Here is a 19,685-nt window from a genome sequence, read left to right on the forward strand (position 1 = left end):
CCATGGCAAGGTTAATTCAATTTTTCATTCTAGGGCACCTTTAAGTGAGGACATCCAGTTATTGTACAGATTTGATTGATGTCTGTTTGTTTGAATGTATGTTAACTGATAAAAAAAGAAGGAAATAAAAGAATGTGTTTTTTCACTGATTTATTATTGTGATGAGATTTTAGGTGCCAGATTGTGAAAAATAAATAAATAATATTTTTTGTATTTTTCAGGGATTAACTTTTTGTGTGTATTTTAATAAAAATTAGTAAAGTATTCAAGTATCAAATAAAATGCAAACTTGCATTGATTAAGGTAATATTGTTAGAATAACCATAATCATTAAAAAGTTAACATAAGCAATAGCAAGGCTTGTTTCAGTGCATGCATTCCCGTTTCTATGAATCGCACTCATCCATTTACTTTCATTTTCTGTAGCTTTTAGCAATCTGTAAAAAGATAACTGATTACTTGTTTTACCTGTTTGCATATAATTCACCCTACTTACTACAGCTATTATTCCTACTAAAAAATCTATTTAACAAGGCATGATCTTCTTCAAAGAGTGTCTGATAGACAGACATGTATACTTTACTAGAGCGCCATCTAGTGTCATAACTGGAGTTCAACTTTCCAAGAACAGCCTAAAATCTAAAAAGTAAATACACAAAATAAAACGCTTTTAAAATAACTTGATCAGACTCACATGTTAATATTTCTCTGTATTTGAACATCTAGTTAGCTGAAAGGTGGAAGTTTAGTTCACATTGAGTTAAAATCACACTCCAGAATGCACAAGGACACACAATGATCACTCAATGTTCACTTAGTTATCTAATAACAAACTCAGTGTTGAGATGCAAGTGTTTGTTAACAAGGTGATTGCCGGTTTATTCCAGAATAATACTACACATGCATCTACAGGGGGTTTTGAAGATATGTGTTAGGGAACACAGAAGGATCAATTCTCATTTTGTGAATAAACAGATCCATAAACTCAGCAGTATAAACATTAATCAGCATCTCAAATACTTCACAAAAGGCATAATGTTACAGGTGACAACACATTTATTAGAAGAAAGTACAAAGAAAAACATTCACCTTTGCACGTCTACACAATGAGGACATTCAGCAGCCTATGTATATGTACGTGAATAAATAAATAAATAAATAAATACTTATCTTTCATGACCGGTAGTTTACTATGATATGATAATGATCACTTTTGTAATGACTTTTATCATGGTAAATGTTAACATAAATGTGAAGCAAATAGTAATAAACTAACAAATCTGTAAAAAAAAAAAAAAAAAAAAAAAAAAAAAATGTAAATGATAAATGAACATAAAGGTGCATTAAAGCCTCTTACCTGTCATTTTTATAGAACAAAAAGCTACAATTATTTTTAAGCACTTTCTAAATAAGCTATTTGAGAAAAGTACACACACATCTGCCATGAGGAGTCGGTAACTTGTAGTTAAGTAAGTATAGAATAGTTTAAGTGGCAAATGTTAATGATTAAACTGATACTATGGTAACTGCATAATCATGCATAACTGAAACATTATGGTTACATTATTTATTACAATGGTGTCATGATGTAGGTAGTTCATTAGTCCAACTTTTGTTATCATGAACATTGTAATCAGAAATATTGAAAGTTATCACTCCATTTAAAATGAAAATTAAAAAAATAAAACTGTTGATTATCTCAGTTCATCAGAAATAAGCAATCAGCAAAGCTGTCTACACTGCGTAATGAATCTCTTATTTATATCATGTCTACACTTTGATTGTTGTAATGAGAGGATATGGGAGCATGAAGAACTCAGCACTGAACAAACACTTCTGCATTTTGAGTGATGCATGCATTCTGACTAACTCTGATTGATCACTGCGTTCAAGAACTCAACAGACATGTCTGTGATTGGCTTCATTGCTCAACGCTGCAGAAACACAGTGTAAACAGAAATAGCTCAAATGCTAAATGCTAGCATAGGTCAATGCTAAATTGTAGAGATAGTCACAGTACAGATCGTTCTACAGGACAGATTAAATTTACTACTTTAGATTAGATTACAATTGAGCAGTGTTATGGGGTCTTGCAGACCTCTTTTTAGTGTCCTCCTTGTGTGGAGAATCGGTCTTACTATCAGGCGTATTTTTAGTGTCCTCTTCGTGTGAAAAATCGTTCATAATATCAGGCGTATTTTTAGTGTCCTCTTCGTGTGGAGAATCGGTCATACTATCAGGCGTCTTTTTAGTGTCCTCCTTGTGCGGAGAATCGGACTTACTACCAGGCGTCTTTTTAGTGTCCTCTTCGTGTGGAGAATCGGTCATACTATCAGGCGTCTTTTTAGTGTCCTCCTTGTGTGGAGAATCGGACTTACTACCAGGCGTCTTTTTAGTGTCCTCTTTGTGTGGAGAATCGGTCTTACTACCAGGCGTATTTTTAGTGTCCTCTTCATGTGGAGAATCTGTCATACTACCAGGCGTCTTTTTAGTGTCCTCTTCGTGTATATTTAGTGTCCTCCTTGTGCGGAGAATCGGTCATAATATCAGGCGTATATTTAGTGTCCTCCTTGTGTGGAGAATCGGTCATACTATCAGACCTCTTTTTAGTGTCCTCCTCGTGTGGAGAAACGGTCATACTATCAGGCGTCTTTTTAGTGTCCTCTTCGTGTGGAGAATCGGTCATACTATCAGGCGTCTTTTTAGTGTCCTCTTCGTGTGGAGAATCGGTCATACTATCAGGCGTCTTTTTAGTGTCCTCTTTGTGTGGAGAATCGGTCATACTATCAGGCCTCTTTTTAGTGTCCTCTTTGTGTGGAGAATCGGTCATACTATCAGGCGTCTTTTTAGTGTCCTCTTTGTGTGGAGAATCGGTCATACTATCAGGCGTCTTTTTAGTGTCCTCTTTGTGTGGAGAATCGGTCATACTATCAGGCCTCTTTTTAGTGTCCTCTTTGTGTGGAGAATCGGTCATACTATCAGGCCTCTTTTTAGTGTCCTCTTTGTGTGGAGAATCGGTCATACTATCAGGCGTCTTTTTAGTGTCCTCCTCGTGTGGAGAATCGGTCATACTATCAGGGGTCTTTTTAGTGTCCTCCTCGTGTGGAGAATCGGTCATACTATCAGGGGTCTTTTTAGTGTCCTCCTCGTGTGGAGAATCGGTCATACTATCAGGCGTCTTTTTAGTGTCCTCTTCGTGTGGAGAATCGGTCATACTATCAGGGGTCTTTTTAGTGTCCTCTTTGTGTGGAGAATCGGTCATACTATCAGGCGTCTTTTTAGTGTCCTCTTCGTGTGGAGAATCGGTCATACTATCAGGCGTCTTTTTAGTGTCCTCTTCGTGTGGAGAATCGGTCGTACTATCAGGCGTCTTTTTAGTGTCCTCTTCGTGTGGAGAATCGGTCGTACTATCAGGCGTCTTTTTAGTGTCCTCTTCGTGTGGAGAATCGGTCGTACTATCAGGCATCTTTTTAGTGTCCTCCTCGTGCGGAGAATCGGACATAATACCAGGCGTATTTTTAGTGTTCTCTTCGTGTGGAGAATCGGACATAATACCAGGCGTATTTTTAGTGTTCTCTTCGTGTGGAGAATCGGTCATAATATCAGGCGTATTTTTAGTGTTCTCTTCGTGTGGAGAATCGGTCGTACTATCAGGGGTCTTTTTAGTGTCCTCTTCGTGTGGAGAATCGGACATAATACCAGGCGTCTTTTTAGTGTCCTCCTCGTGCGGAGAATCGGACATAATATCAGGCGTATTTTTAGTGTCCTCCTTGTGTGGAGAATCGGTCATAATACCAGGCGTCTTTTTAGTGTCCTCCTCGTGCGGAGAATCGGACATAATACCAGGCGTATTTTTAGTGTTCTCTTCGTGTGGAGAATCGGTCATAATATCAGGTGTATTTTTAGTGTTCTCTTCGTGTGGAGAATCGGTCATAATATCAGGCGTATTTTTAGTGTTCTCTTCGTGTGGAGAATCGGTCATAATATCAGGCGTATTTTTAGTGTCCTCCTTGTGTGGAGAATCGGTCATAATATCAGGCGTATTTTTAGTGTCCTCTTCGTGTGGAGAATCGGTCATAATATCAGGCGTATTTTTAGTGTTCTCTTCGTGTGAAGAATCGGTCATAATATCAGGCGTATCTTTAGTGTCCTCTTTGTGTGGAGAATCGGTCATAATATCAGGCGTATCTTTAGTGTCCTCTTTGTGTGGAGAATCGGTCATAATATCAGGCGTATCTTTAGTGTCCTCTTTGTGTGGAGAATCGGTCATAATATCAGGCGTATCTTTAGTGTCCTCTTTGTGTGGAGAATCGGTCATAATTTCAGGCGTATCTTTAGTGTCCTCTTTGTGTGAAGAATCGGTCATAATATCAGGCGTATCTTTAGTGTCCTCTTTGAGTGAAGAATCGGTCATAATATCAGGCGTATCTTTAGTGTCCTCTTCGTGTGGAGAATCGGTCATAATATCAGGCGTATCTTTAGTGTCCTCTTTGTGTGGAGAATCGGTCATAATATCAGGCGTATCTTTAGTGTCCTCTTTGTGTGGAGAATCGGTCATAATATCAGGCGTATCTTTATTGTCCTCTTTGTGTGAAGAATCGGTCATAATATCAGGCGTATCTTTAGTGTCCTCTTCGTGTGGAGAATCGGTCATAATATCAGGCGTATCTTTAGTGTCCTCTTCGTGTGGAGAATCGGTCATACTATCAGGCGTTTTTTTAGTGTCCTCCTTGTGCGGAGAATCGGTTGAACTAATGGATGCTCTGTCAGTGACATCCATCTGTGGATTCTTAGTTTGATTACGAGACATCCTGTTAGTCTCATTAGTGACACCATTCATAGATTTTTCCATAAGGGGGGTTTTTTCTGCTTCTGAAATCTTCTAAAAGAAAGAAAACAAATTCACAGAAGTTTAAAAAAAAATTCAGGATTGATTATTCAGTCACACAAACACAAAAATGTTTTTCATCTGTAAAGACCTCTGTTCTTCATTCTGAAGTAAAACAGCACAAGATCAGCTCTCATAAATAAGTCAGTTATAATTGGTGTATCTATGAGATGATTTCTGAATGAAACCACACACACATTCACACAGAAAACACAAACAGATACAAACCACCTAAGACCCTTAAATACTCAAGGTGAAGTTCTATTTCCATTTTCACTGCAGGGGTAAAAAGAAGTTTGAAGTAGTTGATCAGTGATACGGTAGCTAATATCTGAAACCACCCACTGCTGGGAGCGACATTTAGATGAATATGTAAATATGTGCTGCACACTTTCCTCTCAATAACAAAATAAATACTCAAAATGACAGCGCTGAGAAAACAGCCACACCTAACTATAACATAATCACCATTAACCAATGTGACTCAAAGCGAACTGTTTCAAAACTCCTGGAACAAACTGCAAACAAACTTTGTTTTGTCCTGATTTAGTTTTAAATGATGTCACACCAATCACCAATCATGGCTTTAACAGTTCTCACAGTTGTCAGTCTGCTTTACATTTTTTTTAAATTATTATTCTTTTGCAGATTTAGTGCACATAGAATCTCACCTGATCACTGATCTGTTTCCCAGGTCCTGTTTAAAAAACACAAACTCTTTGGTCAATTAGAAAACAAATACATAATTTAACATATTTCTACAGAATCTTTTCTCACAATAAATCTAATATTTACATGACTTGCCTTTTAGTCTTTTCCTGTAGTGACAGTAGATCACAGCAGCAACTGCTACATTTACAAACAGCAGACCAACAGCAGCACTTATTCCTGCTACAGCAGATGAAGACAAACCTGAATCTGGAACAGATGAAGACAAACCTGAATCTGGAACAGATGAAGACAAACCTAAATCTGGAACAGATAAAGACAGTTACTTTAAGAAGTAATGTATTACAATGTTGTGTTATGTAACACTTCCCAGTGTGCCGTCAATGAATCACACAAAAATAGTGAAGGTTTTAGTAGCAGCGCAAACCACCACACACTATAACTCGCGAGGAAATCTCGCTTTCAAACTCACGCGAGTACAGTGCTAAACATTTTTTTTTAAAGGGATAGTTCACCCAAAAATGAAAATTTTATGTTTATCACCTCAGTGCATCCAACATGTACAGTAAGTGTCTTTGTTTCTTCAGTAGAACACAAACTAAGATTTTCAACTCTGTACGTGTACGTGTGAAGACATCACTTCCGGTATACACGATCTGGCGTAGTTTACACTAACGCCAGAAGTGATCTTGTGCGCGAATACGTCACTCATTGTTTCGTCACACACTCTCACCTGAAGTTATGGTTGATTGCCCTTCATGTGATAAAATGTTGGAAGATCTGCAGCGATCTTTTTTTTCCCTGATGATTTAACACACTCAAGACGAATTAAATCATCAGCTGTGCTTACGGTTTATCTACATCAAGCGGAGGTATGTGAGGTATGTCCTCGTTATTTGTAAAGCTGTCCTTACGAAGAGTAACAAATAAAGGGAAGTTTTAATGTAATTAAACCGTGTTGTAAGTGGCTTATTTCCACTTGTATAATAACTGTACTACAGGCAGCATGTTCAAACTATGGTGAACCATGGTTTTACTACAGAGATTTGTTGTAAAACCATTCTGAAACTGTTTACTTCTCGTAAGAGTGTGTATTCGTTTTTTAGTTAAGTTAATTTTATCAGTTATCTCCAAATAGTGTTGACTAATGACAAGCAATATAATCTTAGCTAAGTCAACAGGAACCAGATCAGCCTGCAGAAAACAAGTCAGAAGAAGGTGAAGAAACACAGTGCCAGGTGCATGACTACAAGATGATCCACAATCAACACCAACAGAAGCCAATGAAAACTGGTGTTGACAAAACCACTGGACAGGAGAACAAATAACACAAGCATATGAGGTTACTACACTGTAAAAAAATTTGGTTGGTTTTTGTTGGTTTAACTTAAAAAAGTAAGTAACCTGGTTGCCTTAAAATTTTGAGTTTATTGAAATTAAAAATTTGAGTTGATACAATGAAGAAAATTTGTTTAATAAATAGAAACTCAAAATATTTTTGTATCTGAACCACATAAAATATTTTTGATAAATCATGAAAATAGCATTATTTGGCATGTTTTACTGCATCATCAGAAATAAAACACACTCAATTACCCAACATGCTTACAAAATCTTTTAATAATATTTTAATAAAGGTTGTCGAATCTTAAAAAATTGTCATTGTATTAACTCAATTTTAATTTCAATGAACTCAAAATTTTAAGGCAACCAGGTAACTTTTTTTCTAAATAATTTTTTACAGTGTACTAACAAGTCTACAGTCGTCGGAAAAACATTAATATCCCTCCACATCCGGGATGTATTATGCTTTTCCAGCTGTAAGGCAGTTTGTAAGTGATAGTGTGTTTCTGAATTTCACATGCAAGCTGTAAAATAGCTGAATATGCTGTTGATTTAAACAATTGTAAACTGAACACATCTATTTGTAATGTAATTTAGTTTGGTACTGTTTTTACATGTCCTTACACAAATATTTAAAACACCTTTTTCTCTTGTAGGATGAGCCAGCTGTCAGTGACCTAAATATCAGCATGCTTTCATCAGATCCACCATCTGAAAAGAAGGATTTAAGTTTTGTTTCACCTTCTTCCACATCTGACTCCTGTACAACCACTACGACAGAAGAAGACGACGAACATCCATGGCAGGAAGGGAAATGGATTGTTAATGAATCAGCAATGATGAAACAATTTAGAAGATGTCAAGAATGTGGCGCACTGATCACAAATAGAAAAAACACACAACTTCAGGGAGCCTATAAAGTGTTCTTTGGGAGTGTGAACAAGGACATGAGGGGCAGTGGAATCCCATCAAACAACCGTCTAGCGTCAGCAGGTACTGTGTTTACGGGATCCACGTATGCAGACATCTCTGAATGGGCTGCTGTGCTCAATCCACACAAAACCACTTTTTTATGCAATTCAGTCTTCTTACCTCTTACCTGCAATTGATGAGGTATTCAATGAGCAACAGACTGCCATACTGGAACATTTGAAGACAGAAAGCACAGAAAAAAAGCAAATACATTTATCTGGTGATGGAAGATCCGACAGGTTATATTATGAATGGTATGATTTGTGATTATGTAATATTATGATATATTTAATGTAACAATTAACATTGGATTTGCGGTTTCTGTTATATCTCAACACAGTCCTGGATATTCTGCAAAGTACACCAAATACAGCCTGATGGATGACAATACAGACAAAGTGGTTCACTTACAAGTGGATGTATGTTTGTGGTAGTGTAGTTCGCCCTGTATTAAATGTGTGGACATTGACGACGTGCTCCAAAATGGACATACAGAAGATGCATGATCGACAGAAAAAGAACCTGGAATGTGAGCCAGGAAACCAACTGGAAAACTAGCTGAAGGTTGGTACCATTTTGGACAAGCATCTATGTATGCTAGGTAAACCAAAGAACAGGAGTCGTCTCCTGTAGGAGAGACTCGGCTTTGTTGAGTTGAATAAAGCCTTTCTGAAATCAAATGATCTTTGGGAAATTATTTTTGTCAGAAGAAAATTTCCAACATATTTGGCACCCCAGATGGGACTGTCTTAGGAGCTGATGACAAACCACTGCAGGCTTGATGACCTTGAATGATCATGATGATAAGGCAAAAAAGGGGGCCAAAAAGAGATTTGCCATTCATATAAAGGACAAATTGTTGCAACAACACTTTTGAACATTCTTCATTCATCGCATGGTTTGTGACCAATGCACAAGGGGGAATTAAGAAAAATATTAGTCAAGAACAAGAAATGCAGCTATCCACAAAAAAAATGGTTCTTTATTTGAAACCAAGAAAACAAACTTTACAAACTCATAAAGTTCTTAACACAAAACAAATAAACAAACAGAAAATGAGGTCAAACAATACAGACAGAAACAAACCAACACCTGACATAATCAAAGGAACAAAAACAACAGCTTATAAAGGAAAAGATGGGCTCATTACAAATGAAGGGGGAAGACAATGAAACTTTACATTGAACACAACAAATAAAAAATAAAAAAAAGATATATTAAATCAAAAAAAGCTAAATGTAATTAATTAACATGAATGTATAACTAAATAAATCAATTTATAAAGACATCAACATTTCCTTCTCCCTCGGGCAACCTCAGTGACGGTATGTCCGGCGGAACCAATGGTGCTTAAATTTGTTGTTCCTGCCCGGACTCTAATTTATCACACCAGAGGCCTGTTGAATGAAGCTAGCTGAGCAAACTCAGAGTTTCAGAGTAGGTTTAGAGTTGACAAATCCAGATAAATCCAACCTGGTTTAGATCAAGTTCAACCGTTCCTCAAAGCTCGGTATAAACTTTCTCTGTCAGCTCAGGTTTAATTCAGAGTTAGCGATCAACTCTGAAGCGCGTGTCACACTTTCAGGCGTTTCTGACTGTTTCTTACTGCGTCCGTTTGATTCACTTTGCTTCTGAAGATTGAGAAAACATTTTGAAAATTACTATGAAATTAAATGTGTTTACAAGGCAGGAATAAACACTTATGCTGCAGCGAAAGATTAAGAAGGCAGATGAAAGAATATCTGACTATATCAATGCATGATGTGAATCAAAGAAATATGCCTAATAATTATAGGTTCACAAAGAGCTCAAATGAATACACGTTTAGAATTATTAAGATTAATATATTGACGAAATATGAATGCATGTATTATATTTATATTACTACTTTTGCTTCTTGTCAATTAAAATAATATTTATATGAACATATATGAATTCAAAGTGATTATAATTCATATAATATAAATATAATAAATAATTAGCACCAAAAGATGCACAATTTTATTTCAAATGTTTTTTCATTATTACTTGCAGCTGATTGGTCCAGTTTGGGTTTGCGATCTCAAACCCAGAATAAGTCCGGCTCCAGATCAGGTTAGCCGTGTAGTGTAAGTTACCATGGTGAAACACACTGATAAAAACCAATCCAGCTTCTTGAGCCGGAAAATCCAGAGTTTGCTCAAACTAATCTCGACCTTACCTGGGTAACAACTGAAAGCTTTGAGCAGCAGGCCACTGGTGGTAGCTGCAGCGGACCATGTCTGGAGATCATTACCTCACTCACGGGTAAACTAAAACTCAAAATAGAAACAAATGTAAGTAACAGATACAAAGTAACTAATTTGTGGGCACTGAAAATTTTACAATAAAGATTTAAATTAATATTGTTTGTTTTGTGTGGTTATTATAAACTTATACTGAAACAAAGGATGAAATGAATGGCAAAAGAGGAAGGTTAAAATAAAGATCACCCTTAACGGAAGAAACAGATTTGTTTGTGTAGATGAATGTGTATGTGTATTTGATTTGAATAAAGGAGACACTTGCTGTACGTCTAAATATCTTATGTTCACAGTGGCAGGGAACGCTTCAGCAATGACTTCACTGCTGTGTAAACAATTAGTGACGTATTCGCGCACAAGATCACTTCTGCCGATGGTGTAAACTACGCCAGATTGTGTTTACCGGAAGTGATGTCTTTACAAGTACACGTACAGAGCGTCTATAATGACCTTCCTTGCCGGAAGTGAAGTGTGTTCCAGGCTGTTGGATATAGCGTTGTATTTGAGGTAAAAAAAAAAAAATCTGGCTCGATTTCTCACACAAACTGATCGTTTGTGTCTTAAGATATCAGTGTGACGTAATCCGCCACAGGGCTCTTTGTGCATGTTGTCTAAGCATGTTTTTTTTTTTTTTTGCTCTCATAGAAGTGTTACCCATTCACATCATTATATGACTGTCACACAGCAACGGTTGGAGTTAAAAATCTTAATTTGAAAAGCTACTGACTTTGTGATTGGTCGATAGGTAGAGGGCGGAGCTTCAGGCCAAAACACAACACATCAACATCAGTTGAGGGCTGCAACAACAACTTTTAAATGACAATATCCTGGCCGGACTACTGTTGTCAGTGATAGAAGTATTTTAAATTAACATGATTTCTTAATGTTTAGTGACATATCAGGGCCACTTTATGATTCATTGAAATACATTTCTTATATACAGTTCCCTTAACATGCAAATATCCTCATTTCAGCATGAAACACTTGTAACAATATCTCTGTTCTAGTCTCTTTAAACAACATTCGTGCTATTATGAACATTGAAACATTAAAACTCAAATCAACGCATAGCATGATTGAGAGAACACATACGCGCTTCACACTCTTTGCAAACACTTCAGGAACATACACGATAACATCATTAGCATTCATACACAAATCGCACACCGCCTACCTGTAAAACAGGAATTAGTGCTTTTAGTTGCAGCACAAACCACCACACAGTGACACACTATAACTCGTGAGGAAATCTCGATTTCAAACTCGCGTGAGAGCAGTGTTATAACCCCTCCATGCAACATTGCCGCCACCTGCTGCTGGCGTTCTGTGCGACTAACATTTTAACACTACAGTTAACTATCAATCAATAGTCTTTCAGGGCTCATATTACTGGAGTGCAATATTCAATTAACTAACTGTGTCACTCAAGACACAATTTTATACATTTAAAAGTAGTGCAGTACTTTACTAGTTACTTGAAAAGGGTAATCTGATTACGGTACTTTCAGTAGAAAGTTACATATTGATTCAACTCGTAAATTGTGCCATAGGGTAAATCAAAGCATTGTTTTCTAAAACTGCTTAAAGGAAAATACTCGACTAAATGACACTCACCAGTGACAGAAACGCTGAAGCTCTTTATAATGATGCTGCCGCTGCTGCTGTTGATCTGTAGTTTATATTCTCCAGAGTCTTCAGTTCTGGTGTGTGTGATGGTCAGAGCTCCAGTCTGATGATCCAGCTTCAGTCTGTCTCTGAATCTCTCTTTACACTGATCATCTCTACAGATCTGACTCTGATCTCGAGTGATTTTAGCGATGAGAAATTCTTTAAAATACCATCTCTTCACATCATTTGTGTTTTTCATTACACCAGGATCTAAAGTGACAGATTCTCCCTCCATCACTGACTTTCTCTTCACTTCATCTCGATCAGCAGCAGAAACACCTGAAACACAAACCAACAGAGGACAGAGGATCTTGTTTTAAGGGCCAGACACATAACATGGGATTTATTCACGTTTTGTCATTATAAACATATTGAATCCTCTGTACTTTGGAATTCTGATGAAATAAAAAACACTGAGTATGAAATAGACACAGATGAGTATAAATAATCATGTGTACGAGAACAAAACCAACTGTCCAAGCTAAATGCCAATTGAAAAACAATGTTTTCAATCATAATAAACTAAATTTATATTTAAACCTCAGTAGCGTACGATTCATTTCACCTTTTTCCTAAACAGTGACACGTGAGTGCAGTGCTCTCAATAAATAGTTAAATTGCCTTTTTGTCTCACGTGTCCTTTTATGTTGCTTGAGAGCACTTTGAAAGTAAGGTTCGTAACAGTAGCACATACATTGCTTTATTGTATTTTGTGTGTGTGTGTGTGTGTGTGTGTGTGTGTGTGTGTGTGTGTGTGTGTGTGTGTGTGTGTGTGTGTGTGTGTTGTTATTGCGGTGTGTTGATCGTTAGTGAAGGCCCTGACTGAAACTCCACGGTGCGCTACTGGTATAGAGGAAAAAAACATCTAAATGTCACAAAAATATCACTAAAACACAATGATGTGACGTATATACAAGACAACACAATGACTCACCACGGATAGAAAGAGTGAAGATCTTTTCACTGTCTCTGCGGCTGGTGATCCAGAGTTTATATTCTCCAGAGTCTTCAGTTGTGGTGTGTGTGATGGTCAGAGATCCAGTCTGAGGATCCAGCTTCAGTCTGTCTCTGAATCTCTCAGTACCTTCATTACACTGAACATCTGTGCAGACTTTACTCTGATATCTGTTGATTTGAGCAATGCGAATGTCCTTATAATACCATCTTATTCTGTCTTGTTGGTTTGTTTGAACACCAGTCTGTAGAGTGACTGAATCTCCCTCCATCACTGACACTTCAACTGCACCAAAACCTGAAGAAGAAATCAACAGTTCATAATGGCTGAATTCACACTGTAACACATGCAAACAGCAGAAGAACATCGTTAGCATGAGATCCAGCAGTGTTGACAACCTGAAGGATTTTTACTATTGCCTCATTTAAAATATAGATATACATACATTGTTTATAAATCTCTCAATGAACTAGGACCTCAATATATTGCAGATATGCTGATTAAACACAAACCCAACAGATCACTCAGATCAGCAGGATCAAGTCAGTTAGAAATACCAAGAGTTCACTCAAAGCAAGGAGAGTCTGCTTTTAGCTATTATGCCAGCCGCAGTTGGAACCAGCTTCCTGAACAGATCAGATGTGCTCCAACAGTAGCCACATTCAAATCCAGACTCAAAACACATCTGTTTAGCTGTGCATTTACTGAATGAGCTCCGAGTTAGTTTACAGTTTACAGTTATACTATCTTATCTATGCATCATATTTTTATTCATTTGTTTTAGTTTACCTTTGTTCTTTGTTGTTTTATCTACACTCTAAAACTAGAAGGGGTTCTTGGCTTGTAATCATAGGGGAACCACTTTTGGTGTCAAATAGCACCATATCTTTAAATATGCTCTATAGCACCTTTGTCAAATGGTGCCATGTAGAACCCATAAGAGGTGCCATAGCGCATTTTATTTCTTCCTCAATGATGGTGCTTAACGGCACCAAAAGTAGTTCTTTGGTGTATAAAGTACCTTTAAAGGGGCTTGAAAGGTTCTTTGTACGGCAGTGGTGCTATATAGCACCTTTATCACCCCAAATAACCACTGAAGACCCGCTGAAGAACCATAAAGGGGCTAACAGGTTCTGTATATGGTAACGGTGCTATATAGCACTTCAGTCATCCCAAAGAACTGGCGAAGAACCACTGAATCACCAAGATTTGGTGCTATACAGCACTTAAAGTGGTTGCCCTATGATTACAAGCCAAAGAACCACTTTTAGTACTATATAGCACCGTTTTTTTTTTTAGAGTGTAAATATCATCATTTTATTATTTTTTAAATCTCTTTACAACTGTATATTTCTATGTCTTATGTATCTGCTGATTGTTAATTTGGTTAGAGCTGTCTGACTGGAAGAGATTGGGAAAAGAGAGCAGTGTGCTTCACTTCGTTCAGCTTGTGGTAGGAGACAGAGAAGCGGACTACAGAAAGAGGAGGCCCTGCGGGGCAAAGGTAATGTCACAGGAGCCCGTCTTGGGCTGATTTGTAAGGTCCAGGAGACATTGTGAACCTGCTCCATCTCTTCCATCTCAAATAAGGGGTACCCAAATTTAAAACCAGGCCGATAAGGATCCCCATTTTGTTTTTTCTTTTAATTATCCTTGTTCTTATTTTTTTATGTAAAGCACTTTGACTTGCCATTGTGTATGAAATGTGCTTTATAAATAAACTTGCCTTCCCTACACAAACATCAAATATTCAGATAAACTCTGAACATTACATAATACAGCAAAAATAAAAGCAAAAATTAAGAAAATACACGAGCAAGACAATTCAGCTGCATGCCTAATTCAAACCACAACGCAAGTCTTGATGTGTGTCTGAATGATGCTGCACTCTTGAAAATGAGTATTTGTGATGTCTACAAGCCTAAATGTCTGACAATGGTCAAGTAAAACACACACTGCCCATTTCAAATGATAAACATTTCTGTCGAATGAATGAGATACGTGACAACTGTCACTTTCGGTTTAACACATAAGCTTAAACATTTTTCTTACCATAGTCGAGTAAACACAATAAGAATACACTCAAGAGACGCTTCATTTTCACCACGTTTGCAAAAAGAAAAAGAAAATACACAATAGTGCTCAGCATCGGCGCCAGAGAATAGAAACCAATAGTTTGAGAGGGTCTGCTGCGCGTGATATGACGCAAACGCGTTTCGTCACGTTCTTTAACCCCTTATGGCGTTCAAGGTTTGGCAGGCTCTTGGGGAACGAAGCCCTTCCCGCTTCCGCACCCTAAAACAACTACTGTATGTCTACGTCGTCGATAGTTTTAATAGAGAGAGAGAGAGAGAGAGAGAGAGAGAGAGAGAGAGAGAGAGAGAGAGAGAGAGAGAGAGAGAGAATGTTCAGTCACTTTATTAAAACAATTGTTCTTCAAACATTTACACCACGTTTAAAATGAATTTAAAATAAATAATTAATTATTTAAAATAAAATTAATAATAAAAAATAAAATCCTACAACTCATCAATAACTGAACACAGAACATTATCACAACAACACTGAATTTCAAAAGCATTTATTACATAGGCCCTACTCATTCATTTATGAAAATTAAAATCAATAACAATTCTTGACTTTACCATATTTTTAAAAAGTAACACAACATCATATGATTTCTCTTCTGTCTTATTTCTTCTAGTAATATGGTTCTTCAACTACAGGCACTTTTGGCCTTGTGAACTTGAGGGGGAAAAAAGTGTTCAAATCCAAATTGTCACAACCTAACAGTTAAATATAACTACTCTAGATTAATGATCCATAAGAGAACGCATTAACATTATAAGACAAATTGGGTTTTTTTTTTTACATATTTTCCGCTCCGCACTGAACAAATGTCATTTCCATGTAAATATTTGATTATTATTTAAAATTATTATGATATAAATTAATTTATTAACAGTGTAAGACCACTTTCACAGATAGTTTTAACAATTTATACCTATATTGCAATTACCATAGATTTGTGGATTAAGTAGGCCTAAATTTATTGTCATGAAGCCCAAACACAAAGCTTACACCCACCACAACCTGAAATATAATATTGCATTGGTTAGATACATTTCAGAAAAATTACTACTTGTGTTATTACATTAAGTGGAACATTATCCCATAAACTATGCAGAAATTTTTAATGAGTGGTTACAATTTCATACATATTTTTTATTTTAAAGTTATGAGGTGGTGGAAATGACTGTGTTGTGGAAATGACAATGAATGAACGTCCATGTAGAAAAACTGAAATTATTTATTTGAACCCCAATTAAAAATGCATTGACCACACACACACACACACACACACACACACACACACACACACACACACACACACGCACACGCACACGCACACACACACACTCTCACACACACACACATATACACTTTTCACAATTTTACTTTATATTGCAGCCATTTGCTAAAATCATTTAAGTTATTTTTTTTTCTCATTAATGTACACACAGCACCCCATATTGACAGAAAAACACAGAATTGTTGACATTTTTACAGATTTATTAAAAAACAAAACCTGAAATATCACATGGTCCTAAGTATTCAGAGCCTTTGCTGTGACACATATATTTAACTCAGGTGCTGTCCATTTCTTCTGATCATTCTTGAGATGGTTCTACACCTTCATTTGAGTCCAGCTGTGTTTGATTATACTGATTGGACTTGATTAGGAAATCCACACATCTGTCTATATAAGACCTTACAGCTCACAGTGCATGTCAGAGCAAATGACAACCATGAGGTCTAAGGAACTGCCTGAAGCGCTCAAAGACAGAATTGTGGCAAGGCACAGATCTGGCCAAGGTTACAAAAACATTCTGCTGCACTTAAGGTTCTTTAGAGCACTGTGACCATTAGTGATGGCCAAATGAGGCTTCCTGAACCACTGAGGCTTTCCAGTCCATTGGTTCACCAAAAGGTTCATTTACCTGAAGCCTCATGAAACAGTGTGCTCCCTAGTGACACCTGCTGTGCAAAGCAATGCATCGCACACAAATCTATTCATCCTGAGCAACCAAATTATCATAGTGTGGGCACACCCTTTTTCTATTGCCTGTGTATTAATAAAGTATTTTACTCTGCTTGTATTAACCTATGTACACACAACTCACACAGACACACAACTTTGTGTTCAACAGTAGTTCTTTGGGTTAGTGATGAGTGAATGCCCAGAATGATTGTAAATAAATTATTGTGAGTGCAGTGCTTATGGGACTGGAATTGTGGAACAGCAAACTGCAACAGGGATGGGAAAAGCTTTCCCTAATACAGTCTAGTCTTATAATAATATTATTATTATTAATAATAATAGCAATAATATATATATAATAATAACACTAGCCTGCTACTAATATAGGATATATATATATATATATATATATATATATATATATATATATATATATATATATATATATATATATATATATATATATATAATTACGTAGTATAGGTAGGCTATTTCAACTAGATATAGGTTAATTTACTCTAATAATCTACTGAACTATGTATAATTTACTCTAATAATCTACTAAACTAAGTATAATGTAATATAATATATAATACAAGCTATGATATATAATGATATTGCTACTGCATACAACCAACACCTCAACACCAGTGCAAATGCCTACTGCAAACCCCACAAGAGGCGCGAGGTTTCGAACCACTTTTATCCGAAAGCGATACTCAGAATGAAGCAATGACGTAATCAACAGAAAACGAGGCCTCGTTTGTCATCGTCACGTGATTTTCATGGAAACGATACAAGCCTCGAATCGGGGCTTCATCTGGAACGCCCCTTTTTGCTCGACACAAGCTCCGGAGCCTCGCTTCAGATGTCCCATCACTAGCCTCCATAATCCTTAAATTAAAGACGTTTGGGATGACCAGAACCCTTCCTAGAGCTGGCCATCTGGCCAAACTGAGCTATCGGGGGAGAAGAGCCTTGGTAAGAGAGGTAAAGAAGAACTCAAACTTCACTGTGGCTGAGCTCCAGAGATGCAGTCGGGAGATAGTTGTAGAAAGGCAACCATAACTGCAGCCCTCCACCAGTCGGGGCTTTATGGCAGAGTGGCCCGACGGAAGCCTCTCCTCAGTGCAAGACACACGAGACCACATGGAGTTTGCTAAAAAACACCTGAAGGACTCTAAGATGGTGAGAAATAAGATTCTCTGGTCTGATGAGCCTTAATTCTAAGCAGCATGTGTGGAGAAAATCAGGCTCTGCTCATCACATGTCCAATACAGTCCCAACAGTGAAGCATGGTGGTGGCAGCATCATGCTGTGGGGTGTTTTTCAGCTGCAGGGACAGGACGACTGGTTGCAATCGAGGGAAAGATGAATTTGGCCAAGTACAGGGATATCCTGGACGGAAACCTTCTCCATAAGCCAATTGAGCGTCTCTGGAGAGACCTGAAAATGGCTGTCCACCAACGTTTACCATCTAACCTGACAGAACTTGAGAGGATCTGCAGGAGGAATGGCGGAGGATCCCCAAATCCAGGTGTGAAAACGTGTTGTATCTTTCCCAAAAAGACTCATGGCTGTATTAGATCAAAAGGGTGCTTCTACTAAATACTGAGCAAAGGGTCTGAATACTTAAGGACCATGTGATATTTCAGTTTTTCTTTTTTAATAAATCTGAAAAAATGTCATAAAATCTGTGTTTTTTGTCAATATGGGGTGCTGTGTACATTAATGACAGAAAATGAAACTTGAGAAAATTAACTTAAATGATTTAGCAAATGGCGGCAGTATAACAGATTATATATGGGCAATTCTTAGACTATTGGTTCTCCATTGTCTCCTTCTTTTGCATTGATCGCGCTTTGACAAATCTGCAATTGGCATTAAAATCCCTCTTTCTTTTTTCTTTTTGTTTCTCTCCCTGTCTCTCTTCAGTTGCTCTTCATATTTGACAGGGTCCTCTTTTAGTCTGTCCCCATAGGACTGAGACCTTGCTCCAGTTGACTTCCACGGCATCTTAAAATAGATGAAAAGGCATTTCAAAAAAATATATATATGAATAAATACATTGGCGTTGTACATTTCAATAAATAAAATATTCATATGTAGCCACTCAATTTATGAATTGCACCTTGTAAGCATAAATGTCATTTCCACCTCACCTTTGTCATTTCCACCCAAGAAGGTAATATGTTGGAAATGACGGTGACGGAAATGATAATTTTAAAGTATTTTGTAAACAAATTCCAGCTAGTATTACAGATTAGCTATGAATTGGTAGCAAGCATTGCATGCATGAAAAATACAACTATTTGTGTTAAAAAAATCCATTTATTTACAAACTAATTTGATGTTACGCCATGTTTGGAAATGACATACAATAAAAATATTTTTATTTCAAGCAATATTTAGCTTAAGTTTTCTTCTCCAAGTTGCTGAAGAAATTTAAAATCTCCTCCATGTCAGACATGTGCTGTGATGTCATTGTTCATCTCCATAAAACCAAACAATCTTTCAAAAAAAACTTTTTAAAGGCATATTACAGCGTTGTGGTGGAAATGACGGTAATACTGTGGAACAACTACATTTTGTATATAAAATCACATTAATAGTTGTCTGACCTTAAAAACCTCTATTATGTTGTGATAATTTTACTGATACTTTATTCAGTCATATTAAAAAAAAAAAGATAAATCATATTTTTACACTTCTTTTTCATTATTGAAGATCAGAAGTCTGGGTGTGGGACAAGCAAAAAACAGCAATATTTGCATGTATAATGATGTTTAAAAAGGTGAAAAAATCATTATTGACTTCCGGTAAAAAGTTCCTGAAGTACCTTTATTGTACATTCAACTATGAAAA

At 36.9% G+C, this 19,685-nt stretch overlaps 1 protein-coding gene and 1 long non-coding RNA gene across 2 annotated transcripts in view; both read right to left on the reverse strand.

Annotated features, from left to right (window-relative positions):
• Positions 1-852: 852 nt before the first annotated feature.
• Positions 853-19,685, reverse strand: part of LOC137040030 (uncharacterized) — a 64,941-nt gene continuing 46,108 nt past the window's right edge. Inside the window, exon 2 of the long non-coding RNA XR_010897809.1 lies at positions 853-1,089. This is a non-coding gene — a long non-coding RNA (uncharacterized lncRNA). The remainder of the gene's footprint in view (positions 1,090-19,685) is intronic.
• LOC137040710 (clumping factor A-like) lies at positions 2,489-14,961 on the reverse strand. Its single transcript, XM_067416482.1, has 6 exons — positions 14,831-14,961; positions 12,758-13,075; positions 11,770-12,102; positions 5,693-5,833; positions 5,560-5,585; positions 2,489-4,882 (listed from the first exon to the last, which is right to left on the reverse strand). Exons 1-6 carry the CDS (start codon positions 14,925-14,927, stop codon positions 2,489-2,491), a joined length of 3,309 nt encoding a protein of 1,102 aa, XP_067272583.1. The 5' UTR covers positions 14,928-14,961.

Source organism: Pseudorasbora parva, chromosome 14 (genome assembly GCF_024679245.1).
Source record: "Pseudorasbora parva isolate DD20220531a chromosome 14, ASM2467924v1, whole genome shotgun sequence".
In the NCBI taxonomy this organism is placed as follows: Eukaryota; Metazoa; Chordata; class Actinopteri; order Cypriniformes; family Gobionidae; genus Pseudorasbora; species Pseudorasbora parva.

Excerpts from the sequence above, each read along its gene's own strand:
- LOC137040710 (XM_067416482.1), bottom strand. The coding sequence starts at position 14,927 with ATGCTGAGCACTATTGTGTATTTTCTTTTTCTTTTTGCAAACGTGGTG. Across the intron at positions 13,076-14,830 it reads ATTGTGTTTACTCGACTATG|GTTTTGGTGCAGTTGAAGTG; the intron begins GTAAGAAAAATG and ends TTTCTTCTTCAG. Across the intron at positions 4,883-5,559 it reads GGAAACAGATCAGTGATCAG|AAGATTTCAGAAGCAGAAAA; the intron begins GTGAGATTCTAT and ends TCTTTCTTTTAG.